Raw genomic sequence first — 19,642 nt, forward strand, 5'->3', positions numbered from 1 at the left:
GAGTAGCTGGGATTACAGGCATGCGCCACCATGCCCAGCTAATTTTTTGTATTTTTAGTAGAGACGGGGTTTCACCGTGTTGACCAGGATGGTCTCGATCTCTTGACCTCGTGATCCACCGGCCTCGGCCTCCCAAAGTGCTGGGATTACAGGCTTGAGCCACCGCGCCCGGCCCAGATTTTGCATTTTTTAAATACAGACCCAGCAGGGAAGAACCATACTCTTAGATTTTATTTTATTTATTTATTTTTTGAGATAGGGTCTTGCCCTGTTATCCAGGCTGGAGTGCAGCAGCTCGGTCACGGCTCATTGCAGCCTCAACCTCCTGGGCTCAGGTGATCCTCCCGCCTCAGCGTCCAAAGTTGCTGGGACTGCAGGCACGCACCACCATGACCAGCTTATTTATTTATTTATTTATTATTATTTTTTGAGATGGAGTCTTGCTTTGTTGCCCAGGCTGGAGTGCAGTGGAGCAATCTTGGCTCACTGCAGCCTCTGCCTCTCAGGTTAAAGCCATTCTCCTGCCTCAGCCTCCCAAGTAGCTGGGACTATAGCTGTCTGCCATCATGTGAGGCTAATTTTTGTGGTTTTTTTTTAGGAGAGTCAGGGGTTTCGACATTTTTGCCAGGCTGGTCTTGAACTCCTGATCTCAACTGATCTGCCTGCCTTGACCTCCCAAAGTGCTGGGATTACAGGTATGAGCTACTGTGCCTGGCCCAGCTAATTAATTTTTTGTAGAGACAGGGTTTCGCCATGTTGCCTAGGGTGGTCTTGAACTCCTGGGCACAAGTGAGCCACTTGCCTTAGCCTCCAAAGTGCTGGGATTACAGGCCGGGTGTGGTGGCTCATGCCTGTAACTCCAGCACTTTGGGAGGTCAAGGTGGGAGGATCAGCTGAGGTCAGGAGTTCGAGACCAGCCTGGCCAACAAGGTGATACCCCGTCTTTACTAAAAATACAAAAATAAGCTAGGTGTAGTGGCATATACCTGTAGTCACCACTACTCCGGAGGCTGAGCCAGGAGGATCACTAGAACCCGGGAGGCGGAGGTTGCAGTGAGCTGAGATCACACCACTGCACTCCAGCCTGGGCGACAGAGCGAGGCTGCATCTCAAAACAAACAAACAAACAAAAACCAAACCCACCCCCCCAAAAAAAAGAGCAAAGTGCTGGGATTACAGGTGTGAGCCAGTGTACCCAGCCACTCGGAATTTAATCTCAGTGAATGAAGTGGTCTGCCCAGGCACCCTGACTGTAGGAAGCAGCACAGCCAGGATTTGAACGGGGACTGCCTGACACCAGATCTCAAGCGCCTCTCCTTTACAAACAGCACACACACTTTGTCCACGTGATCACTCTGCCTCAGTGGCCTTTTCTTGTGCCTATGTCCTGTATACCTTGAGGGGATCCAGGTAGGAACCAAGCTGGACTGCAGTAGGGCTCAGGAAGTGCACCTGAAATGTGCTTCCTTCAACTGAAAACATGAAGCCACTATGTGCCAGGTGCTATTCTAGCATGTGGGACACAGCAGTGGGGAAAAGAGAGTAAATGATCCTCCTTTGGTGAGAGTACCTTCTTCTTGTTGACAGACAGTGAACAAAATAAAGAAGTAACACATATAGCAAATCAGATGATGATAAAAACTGAAGAAAAGTAGATAAGGATTGGTACTACCAGGGGTAGGGGGATTGCAATTTAAAAGAGGTATTGCCACACATCCACCAGGATGGCGTAAATGAAACACAGACAGTGCTGTGCGCTGGGAAGATGTGGAGCAATGGGAACTCTCGTGTGCTGCAGGTGGGGGTGCCATTGATTTCCCATGATAGAAAACTGTTTGGCAGTAACTCCTGTAGCTGAACCTATGCTTAGACTATGACCCAGCAATCCACTCCTACGTATACATCCAACAATTGTATAGATATACTCACTAAGAGATACCCTAGAATGTTCTTAGCAGCATGATGCTTAGTAACTGGCAATAACCCAAATGTCCATCAAAAGTAGAACAGATAACTAATCATATCCTTCATAGTATGGGAATTATGCAGCATTGAGAATGAATGAAAGAACGAATGCTGGTGCGACTGAGTGGATGAAACTCATCCATATCATGTTGAGTGAAAGGAGACACACACATGTGATGTGTCCATTTATATAAACTTCAGAAGCAAATTTCTCTAGGGGTTGAGAAATTAGAATCGTGTTTAGCCAGGGTCAGAGAGAGGGCTAGTGATTGAAAGGGGTGCACAAGAGGGGCTTCTGGGGTGCCAATCAAGTTCTGCATCTTGATCTGGGGGCCGGCTACAGTGGTGTGTTCACTCTGTGAAAATGTATCAAGCTGGTTCCTTATGATGCAGGGACTTCCTACGTGTATGTTTAACAAAAATAGGAAGATCTGGCCTCACTTGGAAGGTTCTCTTTTTGCAGGAGCCAAAGATAAGGAAGAGACCAACAAGAAGGAGCTATATGAGAGCAACAAGCGTTTCCTGGGTCCCTACAACTCAGTGAGCCCGTGCCAGAACATCCTGCGGGTGATCGCGGTAACCGCCTAGTGCCCACCCAGGAGCGGAGGGTGGGGGTGAGGAGGGGCAGCGCCACCTTCCCAGCTTTCCAGGCTTTGTGGGACGCCTCCCCACCACCTGCGCCTGTCCTGGGTACCCTCCCCCTCTCCTCTGTGCCACAGTGCGTGGACTCCCTTCTCCCTTGCGCATGTCACCCTGTGCTGTGTGCAGGGACAGGCCACTCCTGCTTTTGTAGCTCCTCCCTAAAGGTTCAGCACTTACCTGTTAACTGAACATTCCCCACCCTCCCTGTTGACCTCTGCATGTGGGTGTCAGGCCATGTCTGTGCCTCTGTGCACAAAGCTCAGGCTGCTCATCAGTGTCATGATCTCGGCACCTTTGTTTCAGGAATTTGGAGACTTCCTGGGGCCCCAGCAGGTAAAGGACCTGCTGCTGGCAGCCCTGGAAGGGCTGAAAGGCAGCTCAGAGGCTTCGGGGAAGGACTCCGGGGAGACGATGCAGCTGGCCTCGGAGGTCACGCTCAGCTGGGTGCTAGAGTGGTACCGCCACAGGGTGCTGGAGGTGGTAAGGCGTCCTGGGGGCAGGGACTGAGCTGTCACTGGGGCTTGGGAGCCCCCATGGCCTGCTCATTACTGGCCTGCCTGACAGTGGGCAGGGTAGGGGATACCTGAACCCCCTAACCTCTGGGGGAGGGAAGGGATGCTGGCGGCTGAGTTCTAGGTGCTCCCACCTTGAAGGTTTTCTCTTACCACCCCTGAAGGAACTCAGCTGACTTGGTGGCGGGTGGAGGTGGGTTTGGGGGTAGAAGGGTGTGTAGGGAAGGGTAGTAAAGGGAAACTGGCCGGCTCCCGGGGGGCGCAGGTGCTCTGCTTGCCTCTTCGTCTCTCTCCTTTGGGCCTTCTCCCCTGCTCTCTAGGCTGTCGCCCGCTTCCCTCCCCCCACCTTCCTGCTGCCCCCATGCCTCCCTTGGCTTCTCCACTGGGCTGTCCACCTGCTCATGACTGCCCCTGCTGTGCCCCAGATCCCAGAAATCATGCAGGGCATCTACCTGCAGCTGAGCCACATCCAGGAGCCTCGGGCCCGTGAGGTGGCCCTGCTGCCCGTCTCCCTCCTGGCCAGCTCCTTCATGACCGAGGTCGTGGTGGCCCTGCTCATGTGCCCCCTCCCACTGGACAGGTACCAAGTGAACGGGTTCCCAGCCACTGCATCTTACAGGGTTCAAGCAGCCCTCCCAAGTTGGGGACCCCTTTCTGCCCAGATGGCCCCTTGCCCTCCCAGATGGCCCCTCTTCTGTGACCTGTGGTGCTTATGATGACCATGAAGTACTTCCTGAGCACTGCTGCTGTCAGCACCAAGTATTCCCACAGTCTCTCATTCTCACAACATTCCCACTCTGCAGATGAGGAAACTGAGGCTTAGGGAAGTTTCTTGCCCCAGGTACTCATTGAGCAAGCACCAGGATGGAAGACCTAAACTCAGGTCTAACTACCAGCCCAGAGCTCTTTAACAGTGCCATTGAGAGGAAGGTCTGAGTGTCCGTCTGAGCGTCCATCCTGACTCTGCCTCCAGCTACTGTATGGGTCTTGGGTAGCCTGTTTGCTCTCTCCTTCCCCTATAGGCAAAAGAAGGAAAGCATCCCTGCAATCCCACCCCAGGTGGGTGGTCATGACAGAGTCAGGCAGCCAGTGGTGCCGAGTGCCTGCTCGGGCCTGGGCCGTGCGGAAGGTGCTCCATGCTCACTGTCTTCAGGGAGTTAATGACCTGATGGGCAGAGGGGACTGTGGTCACATAGTGAGCTCGTGGCCAAGGGAGGCCAGTCTGGCTGGCTTCAGCCTTCCAGCCCTGGAAATGCTCCCATGCCTTCTTTGAATGAGTAAAATAAGGCAGTGAGCAATCCACACCTTCGGGTGGTTGTCTGAGAGCCAAAGAACTGTGCAGAGCTGTGCAAATGGGGTGTGCTCCAGTAAGGACAGTTGATGTCATTCATAGAAACCAAGATCAGCCGGGACGGCGAGGGCACAGCTGGCACATCCCAGCCTCTCGCTTGGAAGAATTAAACCCTTTCCGGCTGCACTGACCACCAGGGTTGTTTTTTTTCTTTCCCCCCTTGGGTCCACTAAGCAGTCAGACTCACAAGACTTCTGGGGCCCCACCTGGAATCTGTCACTCAGGATATGGGACAGGGCAGTGTCAGGAGCTCCTCTTTGTGGGGGTCCTTTCAGCAGCCCCCACAGCAGGCCAGACGAAGGCACCCAGGGCACAACATTTAAGGAGATAGTCTCGGCGCCAAGTCTGCACATGTGTGAGCCTGAGCATGAGGCCTTCCTTAGAGCTGGTACCCTGGGTTCTCACTTTCCTCACCCTAGTCTTGGCCCTGAGTCTAGGAGCTGGTCTCCAGGGCCTCCCGGGTGAAAGCTCAGGTGTGACAGAAGGAGGCCCATAGGGTGGGAATAGGAGCTGCTCTGGCTTAAAGGGCACAGGCCTCACAGGGACTAGTATCTTTTACAACATCTTGGCTTTGCTTCCAGGGCCCCCAAAGGGACAAACCCAGTTACAAGGGTCACTGCATCCCGGGAAGCTCAATGCTAGTGTCCCCATCAGTTCTTATAGTTAATTTATAGTTCCTCCTAGTCCAGATGTAATTTACCAGTGGAGTCATTATTACCATAAGTAATGTTGCCTAGCAACATAGTTGCCATACTGTATCAGGTTTCCAGGGGAACGGAGCTGGAAAGGGAATGGAGGTAGAAACGCTCCTGTAGAAGGGGAAAGGTGATCGGAGTGCCTGCAGGCTGGCGTTTGGTGGGGTGCAGATGCTTTTCCTTACCTGATGTACTGCCTTCTAAGGGACGGGAGCAGGGGCTCCCTGATATTATGTGACAAGTGCGGGATCCTAGCCCCAGGCCGCTCAACCACACTGATTCTTGCTCCTTGGTTAGAGGAACGAGCAAAGGCTTTGGAGACATCAGACCTGGCCACATCTTGGCTCTGCAGCTCATTAGCTGTGTAATCTTGGACTGGTAATTTCACCTCTCTGAGTCTCAATTCCTCATCAGTAAAATGGGAAAAACAACACTCACCTGAGGGCTATTGTGAGAATTCAGTGATCTTGAGTATCTGGAATTCTTTTTCATATCGGTATTCTCCAAGATTTGCCTAGGGCCTGGTGTACAGTAGATGCTCAGCTAATCTCTGCCGAAGTAATACATTGCATGTAAAGCACTTGGCAGGATACCTGGGAAATAGGTTTTTATGGAGTGTCGCTCTTGTTGCCCAGGCTGAAGTGCACTGGCGCGATCTCGGTTCACTGCAACCTCCACCTCCTGGGTTCAAGTGATTATCCTACATCAGCCTCCCCAGTATCTGGGATTACAAGCATGTGCCACATGCCTAGCTAATTTTTTGTATTATTAGTAGAGATGGGGTTTCGCCATGTTGGCCAGGCTGGTCTTGAACTCCTGCCCTCAGGTGATCCACCCACCTCAGCCTCCCAAAGTGTTGGGATTACAGGCGGGAGCCACTGCGCCTGGCTGGGAAAGAGGGTTTCTCATCCTTCTAGCCCCTGCCTCTTCGGGAGTGTTTTCTGGACCATTCCTTGCAGGTGTGCCCATGGATGTCATTTCATTGACATCTGAGCTTCCCCCTCCTGAAGCCATTTGGAGGCTGGGTGAGCGCCACTGCCCTGGCCACCACTAATCGTCCCCATCTCTGACCTCTCAGCAATGGAGCAGATATGTGGAGGCAGCTGATACTGCGCAAGCCCAGCTGTGATGTCCGAGACCTCCTGGATCTGCTCCTGGGCAGCCTGAAGGAGAAGCCTGTCACCAAGAAGGGCCGGGCTTCCATCGTGCCCCTGGCGGTGAGCATCCAGTCGGCCAGCCCCTGTTGCTGCCTGTCCTGCCCTGCTCCTCTCCTTCCTTCCTGCTGAGCTCAGCACACCCGGCCTCCAGGACCACACTCGGCCGTAACTAGTTGTGTGGCCTTGGGCAGGTGTCTGGCTCTGACTCTTGTTTGTGGTTCACTGGACAATAATGGTGTTATCTATGGTGACAGCAGCAGCCTGGGAGAGTGGAAGCAGAGTGACTTGGAGTCACAGACAGTCTAAATCCTTGTTTTGGCTGGACATGCTGGCTCATGCCTGTAATTCCAGCCCTTCGGGAGGCAGAGGCAGAGGGTCACTTGAGGCCAGGAGTTCGAGGCCAGTGTGGGCAATACAGCAGGACCCCTTCTCTCTTAAAAAAAAAAAAAAATCCTGCATTACCATTTTGTGACCTAGGTAAGTCACTTCACCTCTATGAGGCTCAGTTTCTACCTATGTGAACAGAAATAGTATCTTTCTTATATGGCGACGACGAAGGTTATGTGAGATAACACATTCATTCATTTAGGTGACACAAAATGTTTAAGCACTTCTTGCTGTCACACTCCAGGCTTGACCCTGAGAACACAGGGAAAGGCAGCTCTGATTCAGGAAGCTGGCCGGGCCGAAGAGATAGATTTCATTCTGCCTCTATTGCCACCACGCCAGCTGGGAAATGCTCCTGCTTACCTTCCTGCTTCTACTCCTGCCTCTCCAATTTGTACTGCAGCCAAAAAGCATTTGACAAATGTATGTCTCCTCTTCTCAGCCCCTTTCGTGGCTTTTTTTTTTTTGAGACAGAATCTTGCTCTGTCCCCAGGCTGGAGTGTGATGGCTCAATCTCAGCTCACTGCAACCTCTGCCTCCCAGGTTCAAGCAATTCTCCTGCCTCAGCCTCCTGAGTAGCTGGGACTACAGGTGGGCACCACCACATCCAGCTAATTTTTGTATTTTTGGTAGAGATGGGGTTTCACCGTGTCGGCCAGGCTGGTCTTGAACTCCTGACCTCAGGTGATCCCCCTGCCTTGGCCTCCCAAATTGCTGGGATGACAGGTGTGAGCCACCGCACCTGGCCCCCTTAATGGCTTTTCATTGCCCCCGAGAGCGACAGTGCTCCTACCTGTCGTGAAGGCCCTGCATCCCCGGCCGGCCTCCCCACACTCCCTGGTTCTCTTGCTTGCTTTGCTCCAGCCTCATGGGCCTTTGTCAGAACTTCAGCCATGCTATCTTGTCACAGGGCCTTTGCACATGCTGTTTCCTCTACCTAGGATGCTCTCCACTAAGCTAACTTCTCATCCTTCGGCTCTCAACTCCAGCATCACTTCCTCAGGGAACCCCTCCTTGATCTCCCTGACCCTGGTCAAATCTGTCCATGGTATATTTTGCTTCACATATTTTGTATGAAGAGTTTACCCCAGTTGTGATTCGACAATCCCGTGGACCATCCTTTGGTTTATCTGTGAGATGCATGAAGACAATGCCGTCCTGCTGTGCTCACTGAGATATCCCCAGTATCTGGCATGCACCTGGCACATAGTAAGCACTCAAAAATGTTTTCGTTGGGCTGATTTATTTATTCATCAAATGTTTAGTGAGCACCTCCTATGCTGTGTGCCAAGCAAACTTGTAGGTTCTGGGGATGCAGCAGCCAGGCCTTCTGGTAGAGGGAAGCACATAAAGATACAGTAGATGAAGGAGAGGGTGGTATTATCCCATTGCAGAGGCGGATGCTCCTGCTCGGAGACATTCCATGTCCCCCGAGGTCACATAGCTAGCAGTGGTGGTGCTAGGACTCAAACCCAGCACATCTGCTTTCAAATCCTGTGTTTCACCTCCGCATCTCTCTGCCTTCATCCTCCAGCGCTGAATTCTGAGCGTAAGGCACCCGCACTCCTTCCCTTGTAATTTGGGCAGTCATCTTCTTCTATAATCGGTGTATGTTAGTGTATTCTTCAGTCACTCATTTGTGCTTCTTGTTCAGCAAGCATAGTGTAAGCGCGGATAAATCCTGAACTCCTTCTGATCTTGTGACTCTAATAAATCATTTGAGCAAGATAGAGCCAAGAGCAGAGCCGGGCGGCACATCACTAGAGACTTTTCCCTCACACCACGACTGTGTTCTTTGGAGGCAATCGTTAGCTTTGGGCTGCGGAGAAAGTACAAGGGCTTTGAGCCCGAGAGACTTGCCTTAGCTCTGCCACTGCCTCACTATGACCGTGGTCAGTCACTTCCCTCTCCAGCCTTTGTGTTTCTATCTGTAAGACGGGCTGTAATCACTCCTGCTTTGTCCATCTCACTGTTGAGAAAGGGGAGATAGTGTATGTGGAAGAACTTCTTAAGCTGTAAAGTACAAATTAACTGCCATTTATTGTTCTCATCCAGCCCATGTTAGGGCACTTTTCTCCAAGGAAATGTGCCTGGGATTCTTTCACTTTGCAGTTAAATGCTTTCCAGATATGAATGGAGTCTTTTTTTTTTTTTTTTTTTTTTTTGAGACTGCGTCTTGCTCTATTGCCCAGGTTGTTGGAGTGCAGTGGCGCAATCTCAGCTCACCACAACCTCTGCCTCCTGGGTTCAAGTGATTCTCGTGCCTCAGCCTCCCGAGGAGCTGGGACTATAGGTGCTTGCCACTGCGCCTGGCTAAGTTTTGTATTTTTAGTAGAGAAGAGGTTTTGCCATGTTGGCCAGGCTGGTCTCAAACTCCTGACCTCAAGTGATCTGCCCACCTCGGCCTCCCAAAGTGCTGGGATTACAGGCTTGAGCCACTGCTCCTGGCCTGCGTGGAGTCTTAATGGCACAGCTGAAACCATTCATGTATAAAGCATGCCTACCTTCGCCCTCTCATTCAGGCTCTAACACTCCTGTGGGGCTGGCTGGATGATGACCAGTGAATCCACTTTTCAGAGACCTGAGGCTCAGAGGCACCAGCGAGTGATAGAGCCAGAATGAGCCATGAGTCCTGTGACTCCGGCCCATCGTCCACCCCCCACCCTCTAGTATTGCCCTCTTGGCAGTTAGAGAGGACTTGGTGGGCCAAGTATGGGGGTGGGCCCAGGCCAGGTCCAGAGCTGGACTGGCAGGTGGAGAAGCTGCCCGTGGTTGACAGCCCTTGAGGGCAGAGCTGGCACTTGAGCCAGGCTCTCGCTCAAGGCTGGTGTTGTTTTTCTTGGGTGCTGGCCTCATGGGGATGGGGGCGAGGACAGCATAGCTTAATGGCCCAGGGCGAAGAGGCCAGTCTGGTGCCCCTCACATTCTGTGTGCTTGTGAATGAAGAAGAGGCAGAGCATGCCATAGCTGGTATCTGAAAACCTGGATTCACATTCTAGCTCTGCCCCAAGGGGCTGGTGACCTTGACCTAGCAGCTTCACCCCTCTGAGTCTGTCTCCTAGCCCGCAAAATGAGAACAAGATTCTTTACCCCTCAGGTGGAAGGAATTCTTCCACCATGATTATTCCCAGGTTGCATAAACATCAAAGCCCTGGACCAAAAACTAAGGGTTGGACTGTTGTCCTTGCTGTGGGACAGGGCCTACCCAGAGAGCCAGAGGTCTGGAGCTGTGGGGTGGGGATCCCAGCTTCCCCAGGCTGGGCCAGACGACAGCAAAGACCCAGGTCCTACCTCCCAGAGAGGCAGTCCAGGCTCCAGCCAGGAGTGCTGGGAAGATGGGCCGGGACGTCCCAGCAGCCTCCCCTCTACCCCTTAGGCAGCCAGTGGCCTGTGCGAGCTCCTGTCTGTCAACAGCTGCATGGGCCGCGTGCGGCGCATCTACCCCCAGCTGCTCCTGGCCCTGCTCATTCAGGTCCATTACCACATCGGCCTCAGCCTGCCTGGCTGCATGGCTCCTCTCAAGGACGCCCAGAAGGACACACAGCCCTCTGCCTTCGTACCTGTGCGGTATGCTCTGCCATCTCTCTTGACCCTGCTGTCCCTGGTGGTGGGAAGGGCCATCCAGCCGGAGCCTCCAAAAGTCTCCAGGGCAATCGATCAATAGAAATTAGCTTTGGGACTAGAAGAGAAAACAGAAGCACCTTTTTATTAGAGCCAATGATTCATTCAACAATTGTTTTTGAGCACCTGCTCTGTGCATCACACACTGTGCTTAGTCTGGATCACAGGGAAGAATCAGCCCTCTCCAAGGATCTCACTCTTTAATTTTTCTTCCTTTCTCCCTAGAGATGTTATTTGTATTATGTTTGTATCCAAGGCCCAAACACTTTATTTTATTATTATTATTATTTTTTGAGATGGAGTCTTGTTCTGTCCATCCAGGCTGGAGTGCAGTGGCATGATCTTGGCTCACTGCAACCTTCTGCCTCCTGGGTTCTAGCGATTCTCCTGTCTCAGCCTCCTGAGTAGCTGGGACTACAGGTGCGCACCACCACACCCAGCTAATTTTGTATTTTTAGTAGAGATGGGGTTTCACCATGTTGATCAGGCTGGTCTCGAACTCCTGACCTTGTGATCCACCTGCCTCGGCCTCCCAAAGTTCTGGGATTACAGGCTTGAGCCACCATGCCCAGCCATTTTTTTTCTTCTTTTTCTTGAGAAAAGTTCTCACTCTGTTTCCCAGGATGGAGTGCAGTGGTGCAAACATGGCTCACTGCAGCCTTGACCTCCCAGGCTCAAGCAGTCCTCCCGCCTCAGCCTCTCAAGTAGCTGGCACCACAGGCATGTGCCACCACGCCTAGCTCATTAAAAAGAAAAAATTTTTTTAGGCTGGTGCAGTTGCTCACCCCTGTAATCCCAGCACTTTGGGAGGCTGAGGTGGGGAGATTGCTTGAAGTCAGGAGTTCAAGACCAGCCTGGCCAATATGGTGAAACCCTATCTCTACTAAAAATACAAAAATTGGCCAGTTGTGGTGGTGGGCACCTGTAATGCCAGCTGCTCAGGAAGCTGAGGCAAGAGAATCACTTGAACCTGGGAGGTAGAGGTTGCAGTGAGCTGAGATTGCGGGCATTGCACTCCAGCCTGGGTGTCACAGAGTCCGTCTTAAAAATTTTTTTTTTTTTTTTTGGTAGAGAGAGGGTCTTGCCATGTTGCCCAGGCTGGTCTCAAACTCCTAGGCTCAAGTGATCCTCCAGCCTTGGCCTCCCAAAATGCTATATGAGCTACCATGTCTGGCCCAAAAATGTTAAATTTTTATGTAGCCAAGTTTATTGGTCTTTTCTTCTTTGACTTCTATTGTGTGTTATGTACAGAAAGGTGCATTTAGAGAGGCAGAGGGCAAGAAGTCGTGTAGGTGGGCTTGAGTCTGAAGGTCTTGGATTCAATCCTGACTTCATCACCTAGAACGTTGTATTTTGGGAAAATGAGTTTTACCTCTTGGCAGTTGGTGTCCTTGCCTGTGAAATGGGTAAATGATTCCTGCCCCATAGGTGTGCTGTGAGGACTGGATAGGATCACATCCCAGCAAGACAACATTGCCAGCAGCATGGCCAGTTCCCCTCCCATCCTGCTCGTGCTTGTAGGTACCACCCTGAGAGCATCGCCCAGAAAGCTGACGGGCTCTGGCGAAAACCCAAGGGGGAAAAAAGGGAGGCTCTGGCGGGGGAGGAGGAACACATATGAGAAAGAGTTCTTGACCTTGGAGTGATGAAAGGTATGACCTGCCAACGCAAAGGGTGTGGCTCAGCTGAGGACATCGAGACGCTGAAGGAGGGCCCGAGTATCCGCCTCACCTCGGCATCTCAGAAGCAGCCTCAGAGGCAGAAAAAGCAGAGGCAGGCATGTGCCAGGCTGAAAGGGGCCAGAAAAGCCATGTGATGTAGTAAGCTAAATGGTGGCCCCCAGAAGACATGTCTGCCCAGAACCTATGACTGTGACCTTATTTGGAAAAAGGATCTTTGCAGGTATAATTAAGGATCTCAAGATGAGGGCCTCCTGGATTAACCAAATGGACACTGAATCCAATGCCAAGTGGCTTTATAAGGCAAAGAGAGGTCCAGACACAGGGGAGAAGCCTGGTAAGAAAGTAAGTGATGGGGTCACAAGCCAAGGAGTGCTGGGAGCCACCAGAAGCCAGAAGAGGCAAGGAAGGATTCTCCCCTGGCCTCTTCAGAGGGGTGTGGCCCAGGCTGGCACCTTGATTTTGGATATCTGGCCTCTAGAGAAAGAATATGTTTCTGTTGTTTTGAGCCACACCAGGTTGTGGTGATTTGTTACGGGAAATGAATCATCTGGGCTATGGCACTGGAGTGGTGCTCCAGACTGCAGTGATGAGGTGGAATAGCTCCACCGGGCGTCAGCACACACAGGCGGTCACTTCCTCAAGAGAGGAGAGGCAGACTCTGGTAATGAATACAACAATTACCTCTGCAAACAGCCTCAGGCTTGAAGGAGGAGGAGGGAGAGGCCTGAGAGCTTGTCCTGTGAAGCCCTATTTCTGTGCCTTCAAGGAGGGTGAAACTTACAGCAGCCCTGGGCTTTAAAGCAGCCTCAGCTGGGTGCAGTGGCCCATGCCTGTAACTCCAGCACTCTGGGAGGCTGAGGCAGGAGAATCACTTGAAGCCAGGAGTTTGAGACCAGCCTAGGCAACATGGCGAAACTCCATCTCTCCAAAAAAATAAAAAATTAGCCAGGTGTATGGTCCCGGCTACTTGGAAGAATAAGGCAGGAGGGTTGCATGACCCCAAGAGGTCAAAGCTGCAGTGAGCCATGTTTGTGCCACTGCACTCCAGCCTGGGTGACAGAACTAGACCCTGTCTCAAAAAAAAAAAAAAAAAAAAAAAAAAGAAAGCAGCTCCTTGTCAGATAAATCATTGGCTCTGGCGTCCCAGTGCAGGGACAGAAGATGAATATTTCAAGGTGTCCCTTGCTCCACTCTGCTGAGAAAGCCTTTTAGAAGGGTAAAATTGCGGAATAAGTGTTTGGGGCCACCAGAGCTGCCCCACCCACAGCACAGCCCTCCTCCCGAGAGTTTCAACTCTATTTTTCCACCAAGCAGCACAGGCGCCGTTTGGGTTATTTCAGGTATCACCTTGGGAGTGGGATGAGGAGGCAGGGAAGCGTGGCCCGGGACCACCCTGGGGTCAGGGGAGGGGAGGGGAGACCTTGGGAGGAAGGGGATCAAAAATGATCCTAGGGAACCTAGGATCTCTTTTGTGAAAATACGAAGTTGATTGAGGGGGTGAGGTGAAATGACAGAGAGGTCGAACTACGAATGATGCAGTTCTGAGTCCAGAAGCTTTGGCCTGAGTGCACATTCATCACACCACACACATGAGGCCTGGGAGGCGGGCCAAGCCGTGGCTATCTGGGACCTCTAAGTCAGGTCATTCCTTCTGAGCTTTAGAGCTCAATCTGTGCCCAAGCCAGTTTGTGAGAAGGTGTTCTGAATGATGACCCTGGAGGTAGGGACACACAGGGAGGGGAGGGTGGTCCCGTCACTGGAGGAGCATGGGCAGGAGGCTCATTCTGTCTTAGCTGAAGGTGCTAATGCCCGAACTTGAAGACAACAGCCTTTCTTTTTTTATCTTTTTTTTTTTTTTGAGATTGAATTTTGCTCCTCTTGCCCAGGTTGGAATGCAATGGCATGATCTCTGCTCACTGTAACCCTCCGCCTCCTGGGTTCAAGCGATTCTCCTGCCTCAGCCTCCCGAGTAGCTGGGATTACAGGCAGGCACCACCATGCCTAGCTAATTTTTTGTATTTTTAGTATAGATGGGGTTTCTCCATGTTGGTTAGGCTGGTCTCAAGCTCCCGACCTCCGGCTATTGGCCCACCTTGGCCTCCCAAAATGTTGGGATTACGGGCGTGAGCCACCGCGCTGGTCCCAACAACCTTTCTTCTCTAAACCAAAACCTGTACATCTCAGCTTCGCCATTCAGCCAGTACTTGCAGTTTTTGGGGAGAGGGAAGAGAATGGTGTGGGAGAATTGGACATCGCTGGGAGCCAGCCTGTCTTTCTCCCTCCCTTTTGTTTGTAACTCTGAATGCTGGAGGCATTGCCCGTAGGGGACTATCATTGACAGCACACATTTCAAAGAATAGGTACAGAGACTGAGTGATTCCAAAAGCTCTGCCCTCAGGAAAAGCTTTTATTTTCACACTGGATCAATATTTATTACAAAAGCAAAAACGTGAAAATGAGGGGCAAACTTCTGAGGATTACCTGATTACTTAAGACCTTTCTTTTGAATCATGAGAGCCACCAGCCCTTACTATCATCTGAGGTGTGTCCACAAAGTGTGCCATAAACTCTTTCAGCAAATGTTTAGGTTTCTGGAAAACTTGGTTTAAATGTAAGCTCTATTCTAGACAGTGTCAGTTTTTATTTATTTAATTTTATTTTATTTTTAAGATGGAGTTTCACCATGTTGGCCAGACTGGTTTTGAACTCCTGACCTCAGGTGATCCACCCACCTAAGCCTCCCAAAGTGCTAGGGTTACAGGCGTGAGCCACCGCTCCTGGCCAGGTTTTATTTTAATAAAGTGTATATAGGCCGGGCGCAGTGGCAAACGTCTCTTGTCCTAGCACTTTGGGAGGTGGGCGGATCACTTGAGACCAGGAGTTTGAGACCAGCTTGGCCAATATGGGGAAACCCCGTCTCTACTGAAAATACAAAAATTAGCTGGGAGTGGCGGTGGGTGCCTGTAATCCCAGCTACTTGGGAGGCTGAGGGACGAGAATCTCTTGAATCCGGGAGGTGGATGTTGCAATGGGCTGAGATCATGCCACTGCACTCCAGCTTGGGTGACAGAGTGAGACTCTGTCTCAAAAAAAAAAAAGAGTGTGTGTGTGTGTGTGTGTGTGTGTGTGTGTGTGTGTGTGTGTGTGTGTATAAAACTATAAACCTCTGTATGATACATCTACTTGTATAAATCACATGTGTGAACATGTAGCACCCTGCCAGGCATAGAGCAGGATGTCAGCACCCTCCCAGGCCTTCCTAGGCTCACTCCAGAGTTAGACAAGCACTGGCCGGAGCCCCAGTCTGGTCAGTTGGAGGGTCATAAAAGGTCCCCAGGGGCTGCTGCTGGGCATCCAGTTTGAGAATCACTCCTTAAGTGTCCCGAGGTGGAGAGGGACTCGGCCCAGAGAGGAGACAGAGTGAGCAGAGAGGCTGCCTGCACAGCCCATGGCTGATGGGGAGTGGAGGGTGAGAGGGGGCTGATCCTGGGAACCCGGGAAAGCCCGGTTCAGCCTCTTCCTCCAGTAAACAGGCTCGGGAGGAATTCTAGGGTAAAAGCACAGCAGTCATAGGGAGGTGACTTTGCTTCTGTTTCCCTTCTGGTTCTAAAAGCTAATGATTATTTGTAAAAATTCACCCTTTGTGTATACACTGAATGCCCCGACCTAACATGGTGGAGAACAGTTTGTCAGGCCAGATGGCAGGAGAGGCCGGGGTGGAGGGAGGCCTGGCCTGCCAGGGCCCGGCTAAGCATGAGGTCTCAGTTGTCTTGTCTTGGCAGCTGGGTGGTGAAAGTGGTGAAAACCCTGCTGCTGAGGATGGGCTGCTCTTACGAGGCCACGTTTCTGGAGGAGCAGGGTGGCTGGGAGCTCATGGAGCAGGCGGAGAGCCACCACCGTGGAGTGGCCCTGCTGGCAAGGTGAGGCCCAGGACCAGCTTGGGGTTGGGGTGGGGGGGAGCAGGATGGGGACCTCAGGATCTTCAGATGGACTTGGTTTGCATCTCTCTCGGGGCAAGACCCTTTGCACCTTCTGTCACTTCTTCTCCACAACTGGGAGGGTGCTATCTTCCTCAGCAGGTAGACAGTACAAATGCAGTAGATGGCACTCACGCTTTGGAGGTTCTTGGCAATTGCAGCATGCTTAGGTCACTCCCAGAGCACCTTTCCTTACTGTATTATGAGTTTAGTTCCCTTACCAATACAGAAACGGTGGTATAACCAAGTTGCTGAGGTGTGGCCGTGGAGGTGGCCTGACTGCATTTGAACCCCAGCTTGCCACTTGCCAGCTGTGTGACCTGGGGCAAGTTACTTCCCTCTGAGTCTCCACTCTCCCTCAATAGCATGGAAATAATAGTCAGACCTACCTCTGAGGGTGGGGATGAGGATTAATTAAAGTACTCTGAACAGGCCCGGCGAGGTGGCTCATGCCTGTAATCCCAGCACTTTGGGTGTTTGAGGGAGGTGGATCATCTGAGGTTAGGAGTTCAGGAGCAGCCTAGGCAACACGGTAAAACCCCGTCTCTAACAAAAGTACAAAACTTAGCCAGGTATGGTGGCATGCACCTGTAGTCCCAGCTACTCGGGAGGCTGAGGCACGAGAATTGCTTGAACCCAGGAGGTGGAGGTTGTAGTGAGCCGAGATTGCACCATACACTCCAGCCTGAAAAAAAAAAGTACTTTGAACAGCCCCTGGCATATGGTAAGAGCTCTACACAGGCTAATTTTTTACTATAGTTATAGTCACTGGTGTGGGAGGGATGATTAATACATATTTTGCACAGGAACGTGCCAAGTCTGGAGAAGAATTGTCATGTGTCACACAGGCAGGAAGTGGCAGAGCTGGATCATCTGCTGACCTAGACCAAAGCTCTTCCCCGGGCCACGCACAGCTTCCCATGGGGTCAAGAGGAGGCACCTTGATTCCAATGCTGTGACTCCTGCAAGAGCGCCTGCTTCTTAGCTCTGCACCCTAAGTGCTCCTGGAGGTGCTTTCCCCAGGGTCTCAGGATACAATCACATTTGTTGAGCACTTACTATGCTCTGGGCACCATGCAGAGAGCTGTCACATGGATGATCCCATTTAATCCTCACCATGACCAATGAAATAGCACTTTTATTACCATATATATACATTTATTTATTTATGTCAAGACAGAGTCTCACTCTGTCACCAGGCTGGAGTGCAGTGGTGCCATCTCCGCTCATTGCAACCTCCGCCTCCTGAGTTCAAGCGATTCTCCTGCCTCAGCCTCCTGAGTAGCTGGGATTATAGACACCCGCCACCATGCCTGGCTAATTTTTGCATTTTAGTAGAGACAGGGTTTCACTATGTTGGCCAGGCTGGTCTCAAACTTCTGATCTTAGATGATCCGCCTGCCTTGGCCTCCCAAAGTATTAGGATTACAGGCGTGAGCCACGGCCCCTGGTGAAATAGTACTATTACTATCCCAGCATTACACATGAGGTAACGGAAGCCTAGAGAAGTTATGTGTCTTTCCCCAGGTCACACAGCTATTGCTGAGGCCAGGATTTGAACCCAGCTGTCTCCTTCCAGACTGTATGCATGCTTGCCAGACTGCAGTGGATTCACTGATTGATGGTGCACAATGCAGGGCTCCTCCCACTTGAGTGCACAACGGAATCAGTTGCCAGGCCTGTTAAAACACTGGTTGCTGTGCCCCTGCTCTGAGAGCTCCTGCTTAGTAGGTCTAGGATGGTGCGCCTGTTTTTTGAGCTGGAGTCTCACTTTGTCGGCCAGGCTGGAGTGCAGTGGCGTGATGTTGGCTCACGGCAACCTCCGCCCTCCTGGGTTCAAGTGATTCTCCTGCCTCAACCTCTCAAGTAGCTGGGATTTCAGGCATGTGCCGCCACACCTGGCTAATTTTTTTTTGTATTTTTAGTAGAGACGGGTTTTCACCATGTTGACCAGTCAGGTCTCAAACTCCTGACCTCAAATGATCTGCCTGCCTCTGCTTCCCGAAGTGGTCGGGTGTGAGCCACGGTGCCCGGCCTGGGATGGCGCACTTCTAAGAAGCTCCCAGCTGATGCTGACCCTCTGGGTAGGTGGGGGTGGCACTTAGAGGACCACTGGCTTAGAATGAATGAGGCAACCGGAATATCAGCCCTTGGCTGGAGCTCCAGCCCTGCCATTTTCTAGCTCTGTGACCATGGACAGTTCACACTTAGAGCCTCTGTTTCCTCGTCTATGAAATGGGGATAATGACAGTAACCGGCTTAGAAGGATCGGATGGAGTCAGTGTGAAGTGTGCCTGCTGCCTGGTGCTTGGTGAGTGGGCTTTCGCATCCTCTCCTTCCTCTCTCTGCGGCCTGATGTAGTCCTGTGTGGTTGAGGGCCTTCGGCCTGTCTCTCTCACTGATGTGTGCTATGCCCTAGGCAAGTCTCTTTCCCCCTCTGGGCTTCAGTTTCTTCATCTGTAAAATGAAGCAGTTAAACTAGATGACCTCTGAGATCCTACCCAGGTAGAAAATCCTGGGAACACAGGAATCCAGGTGAACCTGGCTTACCCAGGATTTCCAGTGTCACAAGCAACCCTACCCCGCAGGTCCCCCTGAGGCTGGAGACCTGAGGAAGTGCTCCCCCTTCCCACCCCAGGGCCATGGTGCACTACTCCTGCCAGGAGCTGTGCCGCATCCTCTACCTGCTCATCCCACTCCTGGAGCGAGGAGACGAGAAGCACAAGATAACAGCCACTGCCTTCTTCGTGGAGGTACCAACTGGGGCAGCGGGCGCGCGGCGGGGCTCCTCCCGGGCCTGGGCTCACAACACACTCATTTCTCCTGTGTAAATACTACTTCATAGTTCATAAGGCCTTCCCGTGGGCGTGATTCCTCTTGACTACGATGACCCTGTTTCTCCCTTCCCCCCTCTCCCTGTCTCTCCACCATTCCACTCTTAACCAGACTCCCCTAGGGCCCAAGCAACCACCAACCTTTGCTGGGTACCTCTGTGTGTCAGGTGCCAGAGATATAAACGTGAATTTGACTCTACTCTGCCCTCAAGGAATTCTTCGTGTGGCAGGGGACACAGAGGACACCCCAGTTATAACATGGGGATGGTGCCAGTGAATGACTTGGGCTATGATGGGGCCTTTCAGGCTGCGGTGGGGAGACAAGTGACTTGAGGGAGGGAGGGAAGGATCAGGGAGGAAGGGCTTCCTGGAGGAAGTGACATCCCAGCTGAGTGTGTGTTGGGGAGGTGCTGGGGAGAGATGAGTCAGGAGAAGTTGGTAGTGACAGACCCAGAAGAGAGAGACGTGCTAATAATAACAGCTAATATTTATTGAGCACTTACTATCTTCCAAGCATGCTCTAAGAGCTTTACACACATTGATTCATTTTGTCTCATACTAATCCTGTGACTTAGATACTATTCCATGCCCCGTTTTAGAGAAAAAAACCCGAGGCATTGATTTAAGAAAGTTTCCCAAGACCGCACAGCTTGTAAGTGCCGGATCCAGAATTCAAAGCCAGACGCGTGGGCTCTAAAACCCGCTTTTTAGTTTTTAAAAATTTGTGGTAAAATGTACACAATATAAATTTGCCATTTTAACCAGGTGTCCAGTTCAATTACGTTAATACATTCATATTCTTTTTTTTTTTTTTTTTTT

The 19,642-nt window shown here is 51.6% G+C and overlaps 1 protein-coding gene across 1 annotated transcript in view; it reads left to right on the plus strand.

Annotated features, from left to right (window-relative positions):
- Positions 1-19,642, plus strand: part of MROH7 (maestro heat like repeat family member 7) — a 41,499-nt gene that overhangs the window by 9,705 nt on the left and 12,152 nt on the right. The window contains exons 8-14 of the mRNA XM_017543968.2: positions 2,429-2,541; positions 2,911-3,087; positions 3,545-3,699; positions 6,244-6,382; positions 10,086-10,276; positions 15,795-15,932; positions 18,628-18,742. Coding sequence (XP_017399457.2) covers positions 2,429-2,541; positions 2,911-3,087; positions 3,545-3,699; positions 6,244-6,382; positions 10,086-10,276; positions 15,795-15,932; positions 18,628-18,742 — 1,028 coding nt within the window. The remainder of the gene's footprint in view (positions 1-2,428; positions 2,542-2,910; positions 3,088-3,544; positions 3,700-6,243; positions 6,383-10,085; positions 10,277-15,794; positions 15,933-18,627; positions 18,743-19,642) is intronic.

The sequence above is a fragment of the Cebus imitator genome, unplaced genomic scaffold (assembly GCF_001604975.1).
Source record: "Cebus imitator isolate Cc_AM_T3 unplaced genomic scaffold, Cebus_imitator-1.0 Scaffold163, whole genome shotgun sequence".
NCBI lineage: Eukaryota > Metazoa > Chordata > Mammalia > Primates > Cebidae > Cebus > Cebus imitator.